Below are 23,271 nucleotides of genomic sequence, written 5' to 3'. Positions count from 1 at the left end.
TTCACCAGGTGGCTGGGCGGCTTGGTCGTCTGCTGTTTGCTCACCCTCATTGCCATCTACTATTACCTGGGCTTACTGTGCGGCGTGTGCGGCTACGACAGGCACGCCACCCCCACCAGGCGGGGCTGCGTCTCCCACACCGGAGGCGTCTTCCTCATGGTGTGAGTGTGGGCTCCTCTTTGCCACGTTGCGGGGGGAAGTGCAGGGAGGAGAGCAGGTTCTTCCACGAACCTGGAGCCCTCTGGGCCACACACTCTGGGTTCCAGCACAGGAGAGGTTTTGCTGTGATTATACCTTCCTTGATATTTCATTGGTGCTTTCATCAAGTGTAAAAAGTAAGAGAAAACTGTAAATTGATTGCACTGCGATAGACAAGCTTAAACACACTGTTTATGTATGGCGGGCTCCTTTTAAAAGCAGCCATCATGGAAATCCTCTCTTCCAGGTTTGCTTTCTTGATTCTGTTTTTATTCATTCATTCATTCACCAGATGCTGAGCTGAACCCTTGTCAGACAGTATCCTGTATGGTCATCAGGATTGCTGGCTTGAAACTCTAGACACTTGATTTAAATCAGAGGTTGACAGCCCAGCATCCTTGGGATTTAGACAAGTAGCCTAGAGATTAGGGAAGAGAACAGGTGTGAGGTGCCAGGGAGAGGTGAGCCCGTAGCAGCCTGGAGCACTTGTTCCTGCTTGGGAAACATTCACCTCCAAGTTCATGTGTTTGAGAAAACCTTTACTGTAGCAGGGTATGAAAAAGCACGCCCCTAATACTTGGCTGTTTTGTCAGTGTTTTAGTGGTGAGTGTGTGTGTGTGTGTGTGTGTGTGTGTGTGTGTGTGTGTGTGTGTATCCCATCTTTTTAACTGCTTGAAGGATGGAATAAATTGCTCTGAAAAAGTGCATTCTTCATTAAAATTCTATTCACACTTTTTTAAGGGATACAACCAAAAAATGTGATGGATAGCTTCAGAGAAAGAATAACCAGGAAAGTCATCAACAAACTGATGGAGGCTAAAAGCCCCTTCAGTTTAGATATGATCCTTCTGCAGACATGGAAACTCATGGCTGGGGGAGCAACAGGATTTATCTCAGGAGCAAGAAAAAGGCTGGCAACTGTCAGCTGTGGTCAGACGCATTTCAGCTGGTCTGTAGGCTTAGGGTGGCTATTACTTCTTTACTGGCGAGCCTCACTGCTCAGCATGGCGTGCTCAGCTATGCTTGGCAGAATTCTCTGCCTCTCGAGGCATCTGGTAAACCACTGGATAATTGCAAAGGGGGGAGATTATATAAGTACAGCCAGTCTGATCAGACTAATTAGAAGCATGCAGTTCCTTCTTGAAAACTGTTTACTTGCTGCTGCAACCAAAACACCATTCCTCTTTAAAAACATGACGCAATCCAATCAAGAGGATGGCTTTTTGGAAAATCAAGCAGGAATGCTTATCTCCCAAAATGATGCCAGTGAAAGATCTGGAAGGAGGAAAAGCAGAGAGCCCCGGCTCTTCTCTGACCCTATAATCTTCCAAGGGCCCTGGGAACATTTCAGGGGCTGAATATGATGCAGTGGTAAAAGTATTTATTATCTGTTGCAGGGGGTCATAGGAGGTTTTGCCTAGAGATAAGGGGATCTAACAGAGATAGCAAGAATCTGGTGTATTGAAGCTCATTAAAAAAAAAACCCTCTCACTGCCTTTTCCTGGGAAAAAATTAAAAAAAAAAACAAAAAAAAAAACCCCATATCAGCTCTGGAAGATGATGCCAAGAGCAGCCATAGGTGTCACGAACTGGGCACGTTTATATGGCCGGTGGCACTTTCCAAAGTTACAGAAAGTAATTTGTCAGGCTATAGCAAAGGCTGTAAAAAGATCATGATGTTCTTTGCCCAATAATTCCCTCCTTTTTTTTTTTTTTTGAAACTATGTTAAAAAAGTAGATCAAATTATGGAAAAAGCATCATGAGCAGGAAAGTGCTTTTGCAGTTTAAGCTATAACAGTGAAGCATTGGGGATAGCCTAAATGTCCAGGTGTAGAGGAGTAGGCTATTAAGTCCCAATATGTCCACGTGTGGAAGATCATGTAGCCATTGAAGCGCTGAGTTACCCTGATTTGTTGACAAAAGTTTCTAAGATAATATATTTGAAAGAGGCTTAGAAAATTATGTATGTATTATTATAACCATGCACATCAGGGGGGAGCAAGCTTTTTCTGCGAAGGGCCAGATAATCAATATTTTAGGTTCCACTGGGCACATACAGTCTTTGTTGTATATTTTTCTTCTAGTTCCTCTTCACCTTCTTTTGATCCTTCTTGTTTTCATTTTCCTCCTCCTCCTTCTCCTCCTTCTTTACAATACTTTCAATACACATTAGCCATTCTTACCTCACTAAACTAGATAAACAGACCTGGGGCAGTGGTCCCCCCAACCATGATCTAGGTCTGTGCCTATTTAGGAAACAAAGGCTGGCAGTGTTACCTGTTATTTGGAGTGAAGGAGTTATTTTCAGTTGTCCCCTTCGGTGACATCACATCCAACTTCTCTGATTCCTCATCCCAGTCTTGTTAGCTGGCTCTCCTTCCGCCACCTGTTCTCTAAATGTCGTGGTCCTCCAGACCCAGGCCTAGGCTGCTTGTCTCTCCAAGCCAGCCCCAGGGATATGAGGTCATTTCTAAGCTAATTAACATATGTCTCCAACCCAGATATCTGAGCTCCAACACGTGTCTGTCTCCTACACAGTGTCTCCAGGCAATGTCTCACTGTCAACAAGACCACATCTGCCCCACCTTCTCTGCCTCTCCAGAGCACCAGTGCTCCCTGGCCTCGCTCTTGGGGACCTTCCTGTCCTTTGCCTCTCAAACACGGCTCTTCACCTTGTCCTGCTGCTGCCACCTCCTGGGTTATATCTCTTGTTATCCACTGACTTTCTCTGCCCCTCCCACCTCATCAGGCCACCATCTGGGCTGTGATGATGGCCTCCGCGGTGGCATCCCATCCACCCCCCCTTGGCACCTGTCCAACCATCCTTCATACTATGCCAAGAGAGTTCTTACTCAGAGGGAAAGCGAGTTGTGTTCCTCCTGTGTTTTCAGCCCCTCAGAGTCTCCCCCTCCCTGGGTCCCCTGGGTCCTATCCAGGACACCCCTGCCTGCCTTGGAGCAGGTGCTGTCACTCTTCCACCATCACTCTGGATGCAGAGCCAGGTTGGCCCTTTCAGACTCTCACAGGTACATTTCCTGCCTCAGGACCTCCACCCACTGTATCCTTTGCACAAAGCATTGATTCATTCACCCAAGTCCAGAGTCCTAGACGGCCTAGGACCATGCTAGACGGCCAGTAGACCAGGCACTTTGTCACTGAGAGGGTTCCATACTTGTCACCATGCTGACCACTTTCTCTCTTCACCACTGGGTAGGCTGAACTGTTTAACCTGCGAAATGCTGTAGACTCCAGGTGCACTTCATACATTGAAGAGGTAGATTTAGTAAGTGATGGTAGGTAATATTGAATCATTCCTTATAGAATTACTAACTTTATTTCTATTCTTTTCCAGCGGGGTCGGATTAAGTTTCCTCTTTTGCTGGATATTGATGATCATCGTGATTGTGACTTTTGTCATTGGCACAAATGTGGAAAAATTGATCTGTGAATCTTATGCAAACAGAAAGATATTCAAGGTAAATATGGTTTTTCTACCCATTAAGGGGAGACTTGCACAGGAATTTGGATTTCCCCATACCTTGTGGATTACTTCAAGGGCAGTGCAAACACATGAGCAGTTTGGTTTAAGTTCAACAAGTTGAGATATTTTCTATTTGTAAGAGCAAGAAAAAAAAATATATATATATGATAGTGTTCTTATTTTAAGTGAAATCAGTGCCAGGAATTAAGGCTATTGATCAATGTGGATTGTAATATCCTGGGAGAATAAAATTCTCCTTAGTAGTTTCCAAATGTGGTTGAAAACTCCAGGACTTTACAAAGATGTCCAGACAGACGATTTGGGCCTTAAATTTGAAGGGAAAGAGACTGATAGAGTGCATGCCTTGTGGCAGAGGGTTGTCCCTGACGGTCCTACAGGGCAGTTAGGAGTCGAATTCAAGCTTCACTTTCTCCCTCTAAGGCGAACTACCACAGACTCGAGGGGCCAGTGGGCAGTTTTGCTTTCTTCATTAATGAAAAAGTTTTAGTCTAAGTGTCTGGCTTCTAACTTTGGATTTGCAGGGTTTTCCCCAGATTCTGATTTTTAAAATATATTTCTATTTCCCTCTTCTATTATATACATGTTTTCCACCTCAAATCTCTTATGAAATTAAGTGGATGACTACTAAGGTGACCACATGTTGTCATGGTATCTTATTAGGTCATTAAATATGAAATGTTCGATTTTGAATCAAAAGTGTAGTTTATTGTATCTCAAACAAGAAGCAGTAGAATTAATCAAAGTATGGCGCCTAAACTGTCAACACAGTTTTGGCATCTTAAAGTTAGCTTGCTTATGCCAGCAGAGAGGAAGCCTGGAGAGCGAGTGGCGACGAAATTGTAAAAGGCGTTTTCCACAGCTTGTTGAGAATTGAATATTTTTCCTTGCAAGAAGTGGTCCAAAGCCTGGAAGAAGTGGTAGTCAGTTGGTGAAAGATCTGGTGAATACGGTAGATGATAGAGAATTTCCAAGTCAAGCCTCTAGTTTGAGCAGCGTTGTTTTTTGTGACATGTGGTCTTGCCTGTCTCTATTGACCAGCCTCGGCCGCTTAATCACAAGCATCCTCATCATTTCATCCAGTTGGTTGCAGTAGACGTCCGCTGTAATTGATTGACCAGATTTCATGAAGCTCTAGTGGGTAATACCAGCGCTGGACCACCAGATGGACACCATTAGCTTTTTTTGATGAATAATCGGCTTTGGACTGTGTTTCGGCACTTTGTTTTTACCCAACTGCTGTGCCAAACACTTGTGATTGTCAAAAAGAATCCATTTTCCATCACTCGTATCGATACAGTATAGAAATGGTTCGCCTTTATGTTGTGACAGCAATGAAAGGCAAGCCTCGAACTTATTTCTCTTCTGATGCTCATTTAATTCATGCAGTATCCATCTACCCAGCTTCTTTACCTTGCTGATTTGTTTCAAATAGTCCAATATTATTGCAATACTAAGGTCAAACCTTGCTGCTAATTCACACATAGGTTGAGATGGATTCGCTTCCACTACAGCTTTCAGTTCATTATTATCCGCCTTGGTCTCGGGTCACCCACGTGGCTCATTTTCAAGATTAAAATCACCAGAGTGGAACTTCTCAAACTATCAACATACTGTGCATTCATTAGCCACATCCTTCCCAAACACTTCGTTGATATTTTGAGCTGTCTGCACTGCATTGGTTCCACAACAGAACTCATATTCGAAAATAACATGCATTGTTGACTTATCCATGGTTTCACAAAAATTTCTCTAAAAAAAAAATTTGAAAGATAATCACAAGCCAAAATGCGCATTTGAAAGAATGAGGATGTACCTTCACCAAAAACAAAAAAAAAAAACAAAAAAACGACGCCAAGAAATGTCAAAGTGAAATGTCAGATATCAACTGTCAAACTTAGTACTTAAGGAAATCAGACATTTCATACTTAATAACCTAATAGTTATTCAGTTGGTGGAGGGAGATTAAATTGAGAGCATTGATGCATCAAATAAATTATCTACATTTGGTCTCTTGATAAAAGATAATAAGAGGCCGGGTGCGGTGGCTCACACACCTGGAATCGGGCAGATTGCTCAAGGTCAGGAGTTCGAAACCAGCCTGAGCAAGAGCAAGACCCCGTCTCTATTATAAATAGAAAGAAATTAATTGGCCAACTAATATATACAGAAAAAATTAGCCAGGCATGGTGGCTGGCGCATGCCTGTAGTCCCAGCTACCCGGGAGGCTGAGGCAGAAGAATTGCTTGAGCCCAGGAGTTTGAGGTTGCTGTGAGCTAGGCTGACGCCACAGCACTCACTCTAGCCTGGGCAACAGAGTAAGACTGTGTCTCAAAAAAAAAAAAGATAATAAGAAGACATCAAGCCAGGTTTCTTAATCTCCCATACAGGATTGAATCTTTAAAAGGTAATTCTTAAAACATAGGGGATATTTCAAAACCATTTATACTTCTCAAACACACACACAGCTTGCACTAACTTACCCCTCTTAAATATATATGGTGCAGGGGCAGCAACTGTGTGAGTTTTATTTTGTCCAGAGACAAGTAATGAAGAGCTGGGTCCGCTGCTTCATGGCTTTATATTAGCTATTCTGAATCAAATTGTCTACTCCATTCCTTTTCTAACATGTTGTCTTATTCAAATAAAGTTAACAGTTCTAAAAAAAAAAAGTAATTTCAATAATTCTTACTAATGCCATCCAGCGGCCAACTGATTTATCCCAATCACACTGTTATTTTCTAGTTTTAAGTTGAAGATCAACGAGAAAAATCTGAAAAATATATATTAACAGAATATTGATTTTATTGTATGTGTGTATGTTAGTATAAAACTGTTTTGTTTTTTTTTTAAAAAAAAACGCTTTTTAATTTGTTCTAGGTTTTGGACACACCCTATTTACTAAATGAAAATTGGCAATACTATCTCTCTGGCATCATATATAATAAATCAGATATTAACCTCACTTTTGGACAAGTTTACAGGTAACAATAATTGCCGTATGCATTTTGCTTCTTAAAATGTTCTTTCTCCACAATGAGAATTTTGCTTTCGATGTGTTTTTTTTTTAATCTTAATGGTATGACTTTCCAGTTTCAGAGGTAGGCTGTTCTCTAGTCCTAGCAAAGAAATAGTAGAAGTGGTGCTGAAAAGACAGTCCTTCCCCTGAAAGCCTTTGAGACCTCAGAATGGGATGTGTCAAGGTCTCTCTCTCCAGTAATGCCTGGCACTCGCTGGACCTAAGATGAATTAATGGGGCCCTGTGAGAACTATTATTGTTCAAGAGCCACCGTGCCCACAGTAAAAGCTGTATAACAAGAATTAAGTGAATGGGTCCAAATCGCAAATGGGCTGAAATCACCAACAAGATAATAGCGATGCATGTCGAGGGGCTGACCAGCCTAATCTGGTCTCCTGGGCTCCAATCCCGGCCCCGTTCCTGGAGGCTCTGTCACCTTGGGCAATTCAGTAGGGGTCACGACAATAGGAATTCTCACCCCGAGGTTGTTTTAGGGTTAAGTGAAAAACATGAGATTAGAACTGTGCCTGACATAGCATGAGAACTTGATAAAATAATATCTGTTTTTATGATTGTTCATCTACATGCATCTTCCCATCTTTGACACAGAAGAATGCTGGCAGAACATTGTAATGTAACCGCTAGCACTAATATCTTTGGAGATCTGATACTCAGATTTCCCTAAACGTTTTAAACCTTTCTTGAATTTTCAAGTTCCCACCTGATGCATTTGTGATGTGCCACGGATTGTTTTCCTGTGTGATGGAAACCCTTTTTCACCTTTCTGTCGTTTTGCCCCTTTGCACCTCCCAAGAAGGGGAGATGCCTTCTCTGTCGTGGTGAGGTCTCAGTGGGGTGAGCTGTTTCCCCTGGAAACATGTTCCTTCTTCCTAGCACATCCTCTTCCAGGCTGCATAGCCTGAGTCCTGTTCTGTCCTTCTCAGCTCCATTAAATATGTGTGTTTGAAGATCCCATAGCCAGACAGGCACATTCTCACATGAAAGAGCCTGGCGACCTCTGTGTGCCGGGAGAATTCCCCCCTGGGCCCCCACACCCTCTCTCATCCGTCAAGACAGGGACCAAACTGCCCCCTGCCCTGATTCCTGAGCAACTGACAGTCTCTCTCTTGCTTAAGCTTCTCCTAGAGAAATACTGGGGATTTTTTGCACTTCAGTTCAGCTTTTGAAGCAGCCCCCAAACAGTATATAATATTCCTTTCCTCCTAAGTCTAGGGTGACTCTTTGCTCACTTTGCATCATGCACATTTGCCAGATGGTGAAATCTGCCTCCCGGTCTGATGGTTTATGGTCTTAGGTGTCCGATCTTCAGTGCAAACCCACAGGCAGCTGTCTGCTCTGAGCCCTGGGGAAGGAAGTCACTTTAAGAATATTTGAAACCAATTCACAGAATGCGTTTTAAACACCGATGACATTTTTATTTCTACCCACGGTGAGACCAGAGGGCGAGAGGATGTGTGCATTAACACAGTGTGTTCTTAGCGAATGAAACTGAAAATACACAGGGTGATAGTGTCTCACATTGAGAGCAGAATGTCTCAGAGGTGGCAGACACAGGTGCCCATCTGCCCTGGGGCCTTTCCCATCCCCTACACGGAAACCACCATTCTCAGTGTTCCTATTATCCTCTTAGAGTTTCTTTATGCAAGTTGAAGCAAATGTTAGCCCTCTGCCTGGTATTATTATATAACTTAGTAGTATTAGCCATCATTCGACGCTCTAGAGACGTCTTAAGCATTTTGTGAATTGTCAGATTTTCAGGCATTGCAATTCTTTTTGCACTTTTTAAAACATTTTCAAATATGCATGCATTTAATTAATAAATGGTCAGTCATTTGTTCTTCTAGCTGACCCACAGAAGTTATTTTAAAACAAATATAGCTATGTCATTACTGGATTCTTTTACCCATTTATTTTTCATTTGTGTATATTCATAGGGTACAAGTGCAATGTTTTAACATTGATATATTAAGTTGTGTTGAAGTCAGGGCCTTCAGTGCACCACGAAAGCAACACACATTGTGCCCACCTGTAGTTACTGTTTGTTTCTGCTATACAATAAGTGAATTCAATGCTAAGTAGTAGGAATGGTAATGTTAACAAATTATAAGAGATGGCACTTTCTGTGTGCCAAGACTGCTTGGAAACTATTGTGTACATAAACTTCTTTAACATCCACAACACTATGAACTAGGTACCATGTTAACAACTACTTTTGTTGTTGTATGAGGATCCTGAGTAACTGAGGATACCTGAGATATTATACAGAGTTGAATTGGACTGTGATCCTGCTGTCTTGGAAAACCTAGTAGGAAGGTAGATCCATAAAGAAGCGTTCTAGAATGGGGCAATACTTACAGGTGATAGAAATGTACTGAGGTTACTGTAGAAGCTCAAGGAGGGCATCTCATGCAGCTTGGGAATGGGAGAATTAGGAAGGGCTTCCTGAGAGAGCTGGCTCCTGAGCTGATCGTAATGTGTTAGTAGGGATTGAGTGGACAAAGGAGAATTAAAAAAGGCATCCAGGCTGAGCAAGGGGCACAGGGAAAGGCAGGGAGGTAGGTGGCAACAGCCTTTCCTTCGAGAGATTTTTAAAATCCCACTGTCACTTTCAGGCTGAGTACAAAGTACAGGGACAGAGAAAAGTCCTTGTTTCCATTACTGAGCCCATGGCAGTGAAAACTGAGTTTCTGGATACAGCACTTGGAATGAATTTTTGTCCCAAACCCAATACTATAAATGTTACTTGTAGACTTTACCTTCTAAATCTTTCTTAAATCGATCTCCTTCTTCTCTCTCCCCGCTTCCCATTCCAACATCCAAACATCCAGGAATGTGATGTGATCTAATGACAAATGTCACTTCTTGCCTAAATTGCAAGGGTTCCCCTGACCTCTGGCAAAGAGACAGCTGAACAGTTGCACGTGTTTCCCATCTGCACTCATGGCAGACATTGCTAATCAGCTGTGGTCTTCTGCTTACCACAGGGAGCCTCAGGCTCCTCGTGGGCAACGGGCTCTAGGCAGACATTAGCAATCCATTGACACTTCTGTGCACGGTTGAACCTGTCCACCATCCCTAGGCTGGTGGTGAGGTCAAGGCCAAGCTTCTTAGCCTACCTTGGCAGCTCTCCGTGATTCTGGCTCCTGAAGAACTCTCTAGTTTTACCTCTGGTTGTACGTGCACCACGCTCTAAGTCCCAACAACACCAGCCCACTTGTTCCTTGGAGGGGAGCATCACACCTGGAGTGGAGGAAAGTTGCTTCTCCCAGGCAGCCATCAGGGTGGCGGGCTCTGACTGCCGTGCAAGGAAGAGTCTCCACCTTCAGGGCTTGTAGCTATCTTTGGGGCTGGAATTATGCATTCGATGAGGCCCACCCTCCTTAGCTCAGTCCTGTAGGCATTTTTTCCATAAAGCCCAAAACATACTTTGTAGCACACCTCTTTCTAGCAAGTATCATTTTGTATTTTTTAAAATGAGAATGTATTTCTTCCCAATTTGTAAACTTGTCCACAGCCGTACTGGAAACAGCACAAAGGAGATGGATGGAGGGACGTATTTATCAATCTTATATCTCTTCCACAAATGGGGCTGTTAGTAAACTGGGGAAAGAAGTCGAGGGTGGCGCGTGCTAGGTGAGGATGCATGTGGCCCCTGGGGACATCCAGATCCACTTCTGTGGTCACAGATTGAACAAACAGTGACTGTTTCTTTTCATCTTCAGCAGTGTATAGAGGTAGCTCCTTTTCTGGGTCATGATTTCTCTGTGTGTTCCCACAGTGACTGCAAGAACAATAGAGGCATTTATGCCACTCTTCAACTGGATAATCGCTTCAATATCAGCAAACAACTCAACATTGCCCAGGCAAGTAATTAGAACCAGTCATGGAATTGACATAGTATTTCATTACTAAATCCAGTCATCTTTCTTTCCTTTTTAAAAATTGAGGTGAAATTCACATAAGATAAAAGTAACTATTTGAAAGTGACAATTAGTGCATTCATGTGGTTGTGCAACCGCCCCCCCCCCCCGTCTAGTTGCAAAGCATTTTCTCACCCTGCAACTGGTTGTCTCTGTTGCAGCTTCAGTTTTTTGAGTGGAATAGGCAACAGCCACTAAAAGGGCCTCACTGCAGACACTTCGCAGGGAAAGATGTCATTTCACTGAGCATAGATGTTCCCATAGAAACAAGCCCCACTCGTTCCCCAAGGAGATTCATTCCCCAAGACCATCCATCCTTCCTTTCTGCCAGGTCCTGGCACAAAGAAATGTGGTCCACACTGTCCTCATCCCTCGAGAATCATGTTGTGGCCCTAGGACTCTAGGGTGGGCTCTGGTGAGTCTGCTGGCAAGAGACAGAAAGGATGGAAGCACATGGAATAGAGCGACACCGTCCCCTTCTTTGCCCGAGCCCACACACCGCAGTCTAACACTCCAGGGAGCCGGGCATGGTGGCTCACACCTGTGGTCCCAGCTACTCTGGAGGCCGATGCAGGGAGGTCGCTTGAGCCCAGGAGCTCCAGGCCAGCCTGGGCAACATAGCAACACCCCATCTCTGATACCAGAGACTCTGAGGAAAGACCATTCCAGAGCACTGTGGCCAAAAGGAAAAGCAAGAGAGATTGAGCCACTCTCTGGAGTGCAGTTAGCCTAGACCATCCCTGCCTCCCACACCTGCAGGTCGCTTCTGGCCTCCGCTCTGCGGGGAGGAGTCAGTCTGGAGAGCCCTCTTTGTTTTGGGCTTCCAGAATGAGAACAGATACCAAGGGAGGAGGTTATTCCCAAGGCCCACGGCTCACCCCCCGCAGGCGTCGCAGAAGGCTGGCAGCAGGACTGTGACACCATGATGCCTTGATGGTTTTCAAATGTGAAGAGGTTTATTTGAAAGCTGTGCATGAATTTTGTATTAATTTATCTTCCCCAAATACTCCTTACGTGTGCATAAATAAAATGCTATTTTCTATAATGCTATATCATAGAAATAGATGCCCGTCATGCCACGGGTCACTTTCTCTGTGCACAGTGGTGGGTAGTATTTGCAGAGTCCTGCCCAGGGCGCTCCATGCTGTGCACGCAGCCCTGAATCAGCAGCCACATTCCCATGACCTTCCCCCAAGTAGCTGGCCACCGTTCCCCAAATCACAGCCCCTGCGTCTTCCTCCTATCCAGCTCTAATGCATGCTGGCCCCTTCCCTGGGATGCCAGTCTGCCCTGTCCCTTTCAGCACCTCTGTTCGCCAAGGCTGGGGGCTCAGAAGCCCCCTGCTCTGGATTGTCCTTCCAGGTCCCCTTCCCTGGAGGCCTTTCCAAGGCGCTGGTGTCCTGAGGCAGGCAGTTCAGTTCACACGCCCCTCTTATGACACAGCCTCTGCCCTTTGAGAGCTTTGAGGGCAGAGACAGAATCTTTACTCTGCTTTGCGTCCCGCCTCCTCAAAGAGAGCTTGCCGTGGGAAGGAGCAGGAAGGAGGGGACAGTACCAGGCAGAGATGCCAGCCCAGTGCATGCATGGTTTTTTTTGTTTTGTTTTGTTCTGTTTTGTCCTGTGTAGTTTTACTGCTCTTCTAAAGCATTAAGTTTGTGACATTCTTGGAGAACAATGGATTGCTTTATAACTTTTCTTTTGTCCGTGCAGCATATTGAAAGTATAAACAATGAATTTGAAAATCTGAACGTACATCTTAGTATTAATCTGCTGGACGCAGCAGGCAGAACCAACCTTGAAGATTTTGCTGCTTGTGGAATAGACAGTATAAATTATGCCCCCTACTTGTCTCAGGTAACCATGCTTGATCTTTTGGGGGAAATTTGAGCATTGGGTTTATGTATTTTTGTTTTTGTTTTTATTAAGATGAGATTCATATAACATAAAACTAACCATTTTAAAGTGAGCAATTCAGTGGCATTTAGCATATTCACAATGTTGCACAAATACCACCTGTGGTTCCAAAACATGTTCATCATCCCAAAGGAAATGCTATACCCATAAGCAGTTCCTCCCTATTCCTCCCCCAAACCCCTGGCAACAACCCATCTCTGTTTTATTTCTACAGATTTACCTATTCTGAATATTTCACATAAATGGAATCATATAATATGTGGCCTTTTGTATCTGGCTTCTGTCACTTAGCATGTTTTTGTGGTTTATCCATCTTATAGCATGTATCAGTACTTCATTCCTTTTTATGGTTGAATAAAATGATTGAATAAAAATAATATGGTTTTATTTGTATAGATAAGAATGCAGATTTTGTCACCTGTGTAAGAGTTTCTAACCTTGATTACTTTATAGTTGTGGACCGATGTTGCCTATTAGATGTTGTTAAGGTTTAAAAGTCCCATAGTCTTAACAGAATTTTGTATACCTCTTTTGTAGACTGGTAGACACCCTGCAAGAGTGAACCTTTTATCATTTGCATATGATCTAGAAAAAAAAGCAAACCATTTGGTGAGTACAAACAGTCCCCTTTAAATGCTATGGTAGTGGAAGATGTCAAATGGCAATAGCATTCTTAGGGAGGCTGCTGAAAAGAGTAATCCCTTGTTTATAAATGTCTCTCTTGTGCATGCCCAAAGTCCCCCCGAGCAGCCATTGCCATGTGGCCCAAACCTCTCTGAGCCTGAACGTGGCCGGGTGGCCACAGCAGCTGCCGTCCTCTGCACTTAGAGCAGATGCCCTTGCTGCTTTAGCTCTGGATTTGCTTTTGTCCCTGTCAAACCTCTCTGCCTTCACACACACACACACACACACACACACACACACAGAGGCACGCACGCACGCACGCAGGTCGTTTTTCTTGCAGCACACGGGATAGTGCCTGAGGATGTGGGAGGAAGATTCCATGTGGTGCTTTGCATCACTGAGAGTAAGTGGAACGGGAGGGCGGAGACAACGCCTGAGCCACATAAGTGTCCCCTTCATCGACATCTCTGCTGGTCGGTGACTACTTGGCCTTAACTGGTCCCATCCGAGAAGCAGCAGACCATGCTGAAAAGGAACCTTGTCTCTTGGGGAAGACCTGGGCTTAAATCCTGACTCGGTTGCTTCCTAACGGCAGGAGCTTGGGCAAGATATTTCTCCTCTCTGTGCTTTAGTTTCCCCATCTGTCAAATGGGGGTGAGAAGCACCTACCTTATAGGATTGCTATGTGTTAATGTGCTAAACACTATTTAAGCATGGGTTATATAAAAATTTCTCAGTTGAGCCTTGCTTTTCTCATCTGTAAAATGGGGAAACTCATAGTGGCTACATCATGGTGAGGTGGAGAGAATTCACAGCCTCAGGCACTCAGGAAGGAATCATGAGTGTGGGTTATTGCCGAGAGTCTGTGGGTCTGCGATTTGAAGCAGGGTGTCTTGGCGCTGTCCCACCTTGGCCAACGCCGGTGCCCACCCATGGCTATTAATGGACAAGGAGGGCTGCCTGCATGCTTATGTCCCGGCTGGCCCAAGCCCCCTGTGGTTAAAGAGAGTGCTCTGAGTCTGGAAGGAAAGTGTTGATCTTTGCTTACTTTATTCTCTTTGCAGCCACCAGGAAATTTGAGGCAGTCCTTGAAAAGAGAGGCAGAAAGTATTAAAATGATTCACCGTCTACATATCATCCCTATGGAGCAATCACTGGTAACAGTCAGCAGCGTTGGGCATTTCTCTATGGCCTGAGCAAAGTTGATTGCAGCTAGCTGCCTTTCATTTAGCTCACCTCTCGAGGTCCAGTCCGAGTGGCCCCAGCCTCAGAAATTGAGCTGGCCTCCAAAGAAGGCAAAACTTAAATCACGCCTCCCTCTCCTGTTTATTTCCTCTCCTTTTTCCGTTTGGGTTTGAACAGTTAGATGAAGTCCTGTGGCTGCCTCCTGCACCTTGCTCTAGTTTCCATTGCTGTGAGCAGCCCTTCCCACGCCCTGCATTCAGCCACAGTGCTGTGGATTCACTCTCACTTATTCTTCAATTCTTTTTCTCCAAACTTTAACATGCGAAGGTGAGGGTAAGTGCTTTTCTGTGTACATCCACCTAGCTCGTCAGCTGTCTCGATGGCCGTGCTTCCTCTCTTCTCTCCCATCCTTTCCATTTCCTTCTGGCTCTTTCCTTAATGCAGTGAAGGCAGTTCATAGCAAGGAAAGAATTTGGGCTTTGGAGTCAGACTGGGTTACTGCATCAGCTCGCTCAGGTTAGAGAAGCACGTGAATCCATTCGACTCCAGCATCTGAACTTCCAGAACTAGTTCTCACTACTCTCTTTTTTTTTTTCTCTCCTGACTTCCTAATTCATTAGCTTATCCACAAAGTCAACCTACTGAATTTTTTTCATTTGTATCATGTGCTCTTCACAATTTTCTACTGTACTTGTTTATGCCCAACACAAATGTATTAACATTTTAAGTTGGTTTTGCTTTTTTTTTTTTTTTTTTAATGCTTTCCTTCAAGCAGACAGGACTCTGTGACTTTTTCAGAACTAGGGCAACCTATGCACAAATAAGCAAGTTATTTTGTGCATGTGATCTGTCTATGATCACATGTACAGGGGTTGGCAAACTAGGGCCCTGCAAAACTACAGTCTGCTGCCAGTTTATTAGAACACACCCAAGCCCAGTTTTCTTCTTTTTTTTTAGGAAAGGAATTGTTTTAAATTTCAAGATATTATGGAGGTACAAATGTTTTTGGTTACACGTATCAATTTTGTTATACTCGAGTCAGGATTATAAGTATGCCCATCACCCAGATAGTGTTCATTGTACCCATTATATAGGTTTTTGCCCATCCCTTCCTTTCCTTTCCTTCCTGCTTGATTGCCACTGAGTTTTACTTCCCTCTTTGCACATGTGTGCTCATTGGTTAGTTCCAATTTAATAGCAAGTACATGTTGTGTTTGTTTTTCCATTCTTTAGCTACTTCACTTAGGATAATGATCTCTAGTTCCATCCAAATTGTTGCAAAAGGACTTAACCCATCCTTGTTCATGGTTATATAGTACTCCATAGTAGACACATACCACATTTTGTTAATCCATTCATAAATTGATGGGCACTTGGGTTGATTCCACATCTTTGCAATGGTGAATTGTGCTGCAATAAGCATTTGAGCACAGGTGTCTTTTTGATAAATTGGCTTTTTTTTTCCTTTGATTAAATACCCAGTAGTGGTATTACTAGGTGGAACGGTAAGTCAACTTTTAGTTCTTTGAGGAATCTCCATCCTGTTTTCCATAGGGGTTGTATTAATTTGCAGTCTCACCATGCCCACTCATTTACAAACTATCTGTGGCTGCTTTTGGCTACAAGGGCAAAGTTGAGTAGTTGAGACTATAGCACATAAAGCCTAACATATTTACTGTCTGGCCCTTAACAGATACAGTTTGCCAACCCCTGGTCCAAACTATTTCGGTAAACTACTCTTGTGTGGCAGGCTCTGTTTTAAATAATGCCTTCTACTTTGATCAAACCTAATTCAGAGGGATTTCTTAGACACCTTGCATGTGAGGTATTGCTGTTTGAAGCTTCAGAATGTGTATCCTGATGTTTTTCCTCAGGTTTTCCTATACCAGAAGTGTATAAGTTACACATTATTATTAGTGTCTGTTATTTTTTCTAGAATGAAACCATTACAGTGTTAAGTCAGATTTGATAGCTGTCTTGGGGTAGCAGAGAACACAAGACATGTGATCTTGCTGCTTCATGTAATATTTTGAAAATACTATCTATGTTTGTTCACCAGGGCACTTTAAGGCAAAGTATCAAGACACTGCAACACATAACCCATGGATTGACGGTGAGGATTTACTTTGTTTTGCTGGCATGGGGTTTGGTGGTTTGATTATAAAATACTACACATAGAATTTCAGAGGTGTTGATTTTTGTTAAGTACTTTTAAGTAAAAAAAAAAAAAAAAAGTCTCAGTTATTTACCCATTTTAAATACCAAACTGGGTTTTCCTACTATTTCCTTTCTAAAAGTACTTCTTAAATATAGACCTTGTCTTAGCAGGTTGTTAGATACTTAGGTGAAATCTGTGTTTTGATGTGTCAGATGTAAGCGTAGGAGGTACACTGGTCACTTTTACAGAGGTGATGCTGCCTCACAAACAACCCCAAATCTCAGGGCTGCCATCATTCCTTTTCATTTTGGGGTTGGCCACAGGCTTCTCTCCACAGCTTCCCATTTAGACACCCAACCTCAAGGAGCAGCTCCTGTCTGGGCCACCGCATGTCCTCTTAGTGGAGGACGGGAGCTCAGAGCACGAGTGGAAACGTAGGTTGTGCTGTGAGCCACTGCTCAGAACGGGCATCTACCACGTCCCCAACACCCCACCAGCCAAAGCCAGTCACGTGACTGTGCCCACCGTCCTGGGGCTGGGGACGTCTACTGTCTACTCCACGCCCTGGGAAGTGGCCTCAGGGAGGGTATCAATAATCCGGAGCAACTAGTACCATCTACCACAGGGGGCACCCCCGGGCAAATATTCCCACCGCAAAAACGGAGCTCCAAGGCTGTTGTACCTACCATGAATCCACAATGCCAACAGGCAATACCGAAAATAATTTTTTCATTGAGTGGAGTAGGCTGCCCATGAGAGGTGTTGGATGTTAGCCCCACAGGAAAAAAACTAAATCTTTCTTCCTTCACTTTTCTCAGTGAGACCAACATTATCATGACTCGGTTTCTCTGAAGATGTTTATGTTTTACTCTGTTCCAGGACCTCCCTGGGCCTCTAATCATGGTTACCATTTCCTAAGTGTGTGTCCCACGCCAAGGGAACCTGCTGACACTCTGGTGACCATGTGCAGGTCCTTTGCTTTCTCTGCACACCTTGACATTCAGGGTGATGCATACAGGGGGCAGGGTAGGATGGACATCAGCCTCCACTCAGCAAGCTCTGTGCCCTCAGCTCTCTGGGCAGAAGGGGCCCCTTTCTGATTTACACCATGATGGCATGTGGGCTGGCAGAGGCCTTGTCTTTGCGTGTGTGATGGTACCAAGAGTGTGGGATTTGGAGTTATAAAAAAAAAAGCTAGATGCAAATCCCAAGTACCCTCTAATGCATCCCAGCCTGGTAACTTTAACCTTGACCTTGGATCAGCTGCCTGGTCTGTGAAGGGAGCCTACAACACCTAAACAATACAGTATAACAACTATGTACACAGCTTGTTGTGAGTGTTCAATGAGGCCCTTCTTAAAAGGACAGGCCTAGTGTCCCCCAGAGCATGTGCTCCTGCTATGCCCACGCTCCTGCACTCAAAGAGGCTCTGTCATCTTCCTAAGCAGCAGACCCATGTCACGGTTTTGTGGGGCCAAGTTATGGCACTCGAATCAACATGCAAGTTGTCTAATGAAATCTTTGCATCATTTTATACCCTGTGGATTGTTGTCGTGTTTTCCAGGACAGAATAGCCAAGATTATCACCACTCTGGATTCTGCTCAGAACTTCGTCACAAACAACATTTCCTCTGTTATTAAGGATGTGAGTCTTCTTTTTAAAAATAAGCATGGCAATAAGTGGGCAGGTGAACATTACAGATTAAATCTCTGTAATATTTAAGTATGCTTTCGTCATTTTTAACGGTTTACTGATCTTTGATGTCTTTCCAGGAAGCTAAGAAGTACGTGAGAACAATAGCAGGGCACTTCGAACAGTATCTGCTGTGGGTTGACTTCTCCGTAAGTAGTTTTATCTTTTATGAACATGAAGGAGGCCGTGTCTTAGAACGGTCATTTTCCAGGGTAAAATCTAGAGGAAATTAAATTGAATTCCCCAGTAATTTGGTGGGAGGTAAGTGAAAGGATTTTGCGGTGTGGGGCTGAGACTTCTGGGGCCGACTCACCGGGTCTGAGGACCTGCTCCCCCTGGGCCCCCGGGGTCCCCTTTGCTCACCTTCGCCACACGGACCCTTCCATTTTCTTCCCATCTCCTCTGTCAGATAACAAAGACTCAGGTAAAAAATACTCAGGCAAATACCGTGCTGCACACGTATACTTTTTCGTTCTCTCAGGAGTCCTGCAGGATAGGTCTTGTTGTTTCAATAACAAATGAGGAAACTGGAAACTGAGGCGCTGAGAAAATAAGGGTGGGTCTGGCTTTAAGGCAGATACAGTTGTCCCTCAGTGTCCCTCAGTGTCCAGGACCCCCCACCCCAAAGATGCCAAAATTGGAAGATGCTCAAGTCCCTGCTATAAAATATCGTGGTCTTTGCGTGTAACTTACAAACATTCTCCTGCATACTTTAAGTCGCTTCTAGATTACTTGTTACACCTAATACAACGTAAAGGGTATGTATCTGGTTGTTATACTGTATTGTTTAAGGAATAATGGTAAGGAAAAAAAAGCCTACTCATGTTCAGTACATGCGCAACCGTCCTTTTTTTTTTCTTTCTTTCTTTTTTCCTAATATTTTTGATCCACAATTGGTTGAATCCACAGACACAGAACCTATGGTTACAGAGGGCCAACAGCAATCTTCTAGAACTCATCAATAGGAATCAGCTGTCAGCTCCGTGTCTTAGAGCGGCAGTCCCCAACTTTTTTGGCACCTAGGGTCCGGTTTCATGGAAGACAATTTTTTTTTTCCATGGGTTGGGAGTGGGTGCGGGGGTGTGGAGCTCAGGCAACAATGTGAGTGATTGGCAGTAGCTGTAAATATGCTCCCTCGCCTGCCACTCATCTCCTACTGTGCTACAGCCCCCACCCTCTTTCCTAAGTTTCATAGAAGACAATTTTTCCGTGGCCCGAGGTGGGGGTGGGGAGGGGGGGAGTGGGGGAGGGGGGGCTGGGGTGGGGAGCAGCGGGGAGACGGTGGTGGACCTCTTCATCCCAGTCCCTAATGGGCCACACACTGGTACTGTGGCCCGGGGCTTGAACACCACAGTCATAGAGTCCTTTTTGTGTGAAACCAGGTCAAAGGTAAATGGCACATCTGAGTCTGGTGGATTTCTGTAGACGTGGCTCAGTTAAAGTCTGTTGTGGTTCTTACTCCCGCAGATCAGAGAGAAGATGGTGTCCTGCACACCTGTGGCCACCGCTCTGGACTCCGCGGTTAACGTGCTTCTGTGCGGCTACATCATCAGGCCTCTGGTAAGAATTTCATCATTAACCAGGAGGAGGCGCAATAAATCCATCATCTTTGGTCCTTCCTCCCCCCACCCCCCGCCCTGATTGTAATGCATACTATAATAATTAGTTTTCTGCTTGGGTCTGTTATGATTTTGGAATTCAAAACCCTAAACATCTAAAATTTAGATCAATGTGTTATGATGCTTACTAGATCAGAAAAGTCAAAGCCCCAGCTGCATATCTTCATTCCTTACTAGAATTATATTCACAGAAGCCAGGAGACCCTTGTTAAGAAAACTCCGATTTGTCCAGAATAAGTAGAAAGAAGCAGGCATTGGGTGCAGATTGCTAATGTTCAGAAGGATTCTTAGTGCAACTATATACACCACCCGAAAGCTGCACCAAACTTAATTTGTCATTTAAAAGCCCTTTCAGACGTGATCAGGGGGATGGTAATTCTGGTTAATCAGGCTTATTCCTCAGCTGTATTTGCCTCTCAACATGCACTGAGTCTCTCTAGGAGCAGATCCGCTCACTTCTGTTTAAAGCACCTCACTGGCTCCCTGTGGTCAGCATTCTAGCCCTGATGATTGGACCCCTGCCCCTCCACGCCTCATTTTGTAATACCTGCTCACCTTCCTTTCTGTACTACAGACACACTTACCATCTTTCACTTCATCAAATGCATCTCAGTTTCCCCGCCTCAGGGCCTTTGCATGTGCCATTCCTTCTGCCTGAGCAGGAGATGGACACACTCCCCCTTTTTCTCTTTCTCTGTCCTCTTCCCCTCCCCACCCAGCTCCCACTTGGCTAAGTCCTCTAGGTCTTGTAACAAAAAGGTTGGGAACACAGACTCTGAGCTCAAATTCCATTTCTACACTTCTAGAACTCTGTGACCTTGAAAATTTACTGAAATATTCTGAGCTTCATCACCTGCATGGTGCTGTTTTGATGGTTCAGTGAGAGATTACATGTAAAGAAAGCCCTTAACGCCGCTGGGACATTAACACGCTCCATAAGTGTCCACTGTTATCAGTTGCTTGGTTTTCAGGTCTTAGCTCAAACATCTTTTTCTCCAGGAAGCCTTTTCTGACCCTATAAACTAGGTTGGGCTCCCTTTTCTACATTCTTATAGATATCTATGCTTTTTTTTCCTTTAGAGATATATTGCTGTTGGAATTCATATTTGTGCAGTTCTTTGATTAAGACCTATCCCCCAAACACACTCTAGACGCTGAACTCCATGAGTACAGAGCTGTGTCTCTGCCGTGAGGTGTATTGCCTGGCAGACTGTCACTGCGGAATGAGTGAAGGGTGACAGTGGCTGTCTGTTTCCGTGCATTCATATTGCTCTGTGTACCTCCCTTGTTCACGCCTACCTCTCTGCTGGGTGGACTTTCATGCCCACATGGGAAAGATCCTATCCCCATCCCAGCCATATAGACCCTAAGCGCTGGGCTCCTGGCTGCTTCCCTCCTCTGGCATCCTCTTCCCCTTTGGTCCTGTGCTTGGTAGTCCCTGCTGCCAGCTTTGGCTGAGGCTCTCAATAGGGCATTCAGGGTTAGCCTGCTTGAACCTGAATCGACCTCTCCCTGTGTCCATCCAGCCTCCACCATCTACCTCCCACCAGTCAATTCACCCAACTAGCAGGTGCCTCTCTGCAGATAATCAGGGACAGACTGAGGGGAGACCTGGAGGCTGCTGGGGAAGATGATCGGCTGGAGCTTTGTAGTAGGTGGTTTAGACAGTAAGAAGAGCTCTGGGCATCTGCTTCACTAAGGAAATAGACTGCAAGCCGGTTAGTGTGTTTCTTTTGTGTCTTGATTGTTTCCATAAGGATTGAAGCAGCTTCCAGAAAAAGTATATGGCAGTTATTAAGCTGTAAAGCTTCTCAAAACAAGGTTGAAAACATAGAAATCCACTAATAAAAGAAAATGGAGGGAAGGCAGAAGAAATTGACTGGAAATGAGGGGCCAAAGAGGTGCCACCACCCTGCAGCACTAAACTTAGCCAGGAACAAAGCAGAAATGCAGGGCCAGGCCCGGAGGGTCAGAGCAGCTGTTATATACAAGCTGCGTTTGGCCTTGAGGTGGGCCGAGAAGAGTTGCAGTAGTGTTGCTGACAGCATTATCCTAGGCCCTCAGACTTGAACTACTATCTGTAGGAGCCTGGTGGATTTAGAAAACAGGCCAAGAGCAGGATGCTGGCCAGAAGTGGCATTCAGCCCCTGTACGGGTACCCACGTGATCAAACAGGCCATGCATGGCTGTGTTTGTTCTGATTGGTTCATAAGGGTAAATCATTTTGAATCACAGCCTGAAGATTTTAGTGATGTGGCCTGTGCCACACTGAAAACAAACGCCCCTCTTGAAAGAACCACTTCTAGACTGTTGTCTTGTGAGAACAAAGGATCAGTGTGAAGAGAGAGAACTTCAGATTTTTCAAGAAAAGGCATAAATCCAGGTTTACATATGAAATCTGACTCGTGCATGTTGGCAACTGTTTAAAAAAGGATATCTTGGAGCGGGGTATTTTAAGTCAGTTACTATGATTATTTTTTAAATTTTATTTTATTGTGGTAAGGACACATAACATGAAGTCTACCCTCCAAACAAGCTTTTAAGTAAGTGTTCATGTGGGCGCTTCTATCTTCTTGATACAGTAATATTCTGGGATGAGGATGCTGTCATCTTAACTGTTCAGATGTAGAACAAAGACGGAAACGTTAATTAGTCATCTTAACATTAAAAAATTATATATATAAAAGGAGTTTAAACTAGGTCCCGCTGGCCATCTGTGCTCTTACTGCTAGACAGTTGGGCAGTAAAGAGAGGTCATATAGTGGGGTGGTCCGAAGTTGTTTCAGCACGTCCTAGATTCAAATCCTGGCTTTCCCACTTGCTACTTCTGTTCCTTTTTTTTTTTTGTAAAACAAATTCAATAGGATCTTCTCAAGGTTTTTGAAAGATTAAATGAATTACAGTGTGTAGCACTTCACATAGTGGCTGCTGCCTATGAGGATCACAAATGGTTTTAAAGAACGAAACGAAAACTCACTCTAAAAAATTTTCCCCAAACAGCTGTTGTTTTCCATTCCCCATCTTCAAGCATTTAATTCTTCTGATTTTTTTTTTCTTTTTTTTTCTCCTAGAATTTGTTTTGGTTTGGCGTAGGAGAAGCTACTGTATTTTTACTTCCGGCTCTAATTTTTGCCGTGAAGCTGGCCAAGTACTATCGCCGAATGAATTCGGAGGATGTGTATGATGAGTAAGTATGTGGGTTTCCACGGGGCCGGGGGGGGGGGTCATCTGCTAGTGGTGCTGTCTTCAAAGAGATGAGCTCTGATGAGATTAAACTTGATTTTTTAAAAAAAAAAATTTTTAAGTAGTGGGTCATTTCTGTTCAGGTGTTTTGCTGGGATTTTTATTGCACCGATTTTCTTATGCTTGTGTTAACGTTTTTTTGTGTTTTTTTTTCTTCTTGCTTAATCCTCTCAGCTT

The 23,271-nt window shown here is 44.1% G+C and overlaps 1 protein-coding gene across 7 annotated transcripts in view; it reads left to right on the top strand.

The window, feature by feature from the left end:
* The window catches only part of PROM1 (prominin 1), a 105,550-nt gene that overhangs the window by 73,181 nt on the left and 9,098 nt on the right, over positions 1-23,271 (top strand). For 5 of the 7 annotated variants that reach the window (XM_076001105.1, XM_076001103.1, XM_076001109.1 and 2 more), the window contains 12 exons: positions 9-161; positions 3,552-3,675; positions 6,579-6,682; positions 10,517-10,601; positions 12,369-12,512; positions 13,110-13,181; positions 14,261-14,359; positions 16,441-16,494; positions 18,104-18,184; positions 18,313-18,381; positions 19,700-19,792; positions 22,923-23,038. In XM_076001105.1, the coding sequence (XP_075857220.1) occupies positions 9-161; positions 3,552-3,675; positions 6,579-6,682; positions 10,517-10,601; positions 12,369-12,512; positions 13,110-13,181; positions 14,261-14,359; positions 16,441-16,494; positions 18,104-18,184; positions 18,313-18,381; positions 19,700-19,792; positions 22,923-23,038 (1,194 nt within the window). The remainder of the gene's footprint in view (positions 1-8; positions 162-3,551; positions 3,676-6,578; positions 6,683-10,516; positions 10,602-12,368; positions 12,513-13,109; positions 13,182-14,260; positions 14,360-16,440; positions 16,495-18,103; positions 18,185-18,312; positions 18,382-19,699; positions 19,793-22,922; positions 23,039-23,271) is intronic. The other 2 variants (XM_076001106.1, XM_076001104.1) reach the window with 1 other exon arrangement.

The sequence above is a fragment of the Microcebus murinus genome, chromosome 3 (assembly GCF_040939455.1).
Source record: "Microcebus murinus isolate Inina chromosome 3, M.murinus_Inina_mat1.0, whole genome shotgun sequence".
Lineage (NCBI taxonomy): Eukaryota > Metazoa > Chordata > Mammalia > Primates > Cheirogaleidae > Microcebus > Microcebus murinus.
The sequence above is the reverse complement of the archived record's forward strand: the minus strand, read 5'-3'. Positions and strand labels throughout refer to the sequence as shown.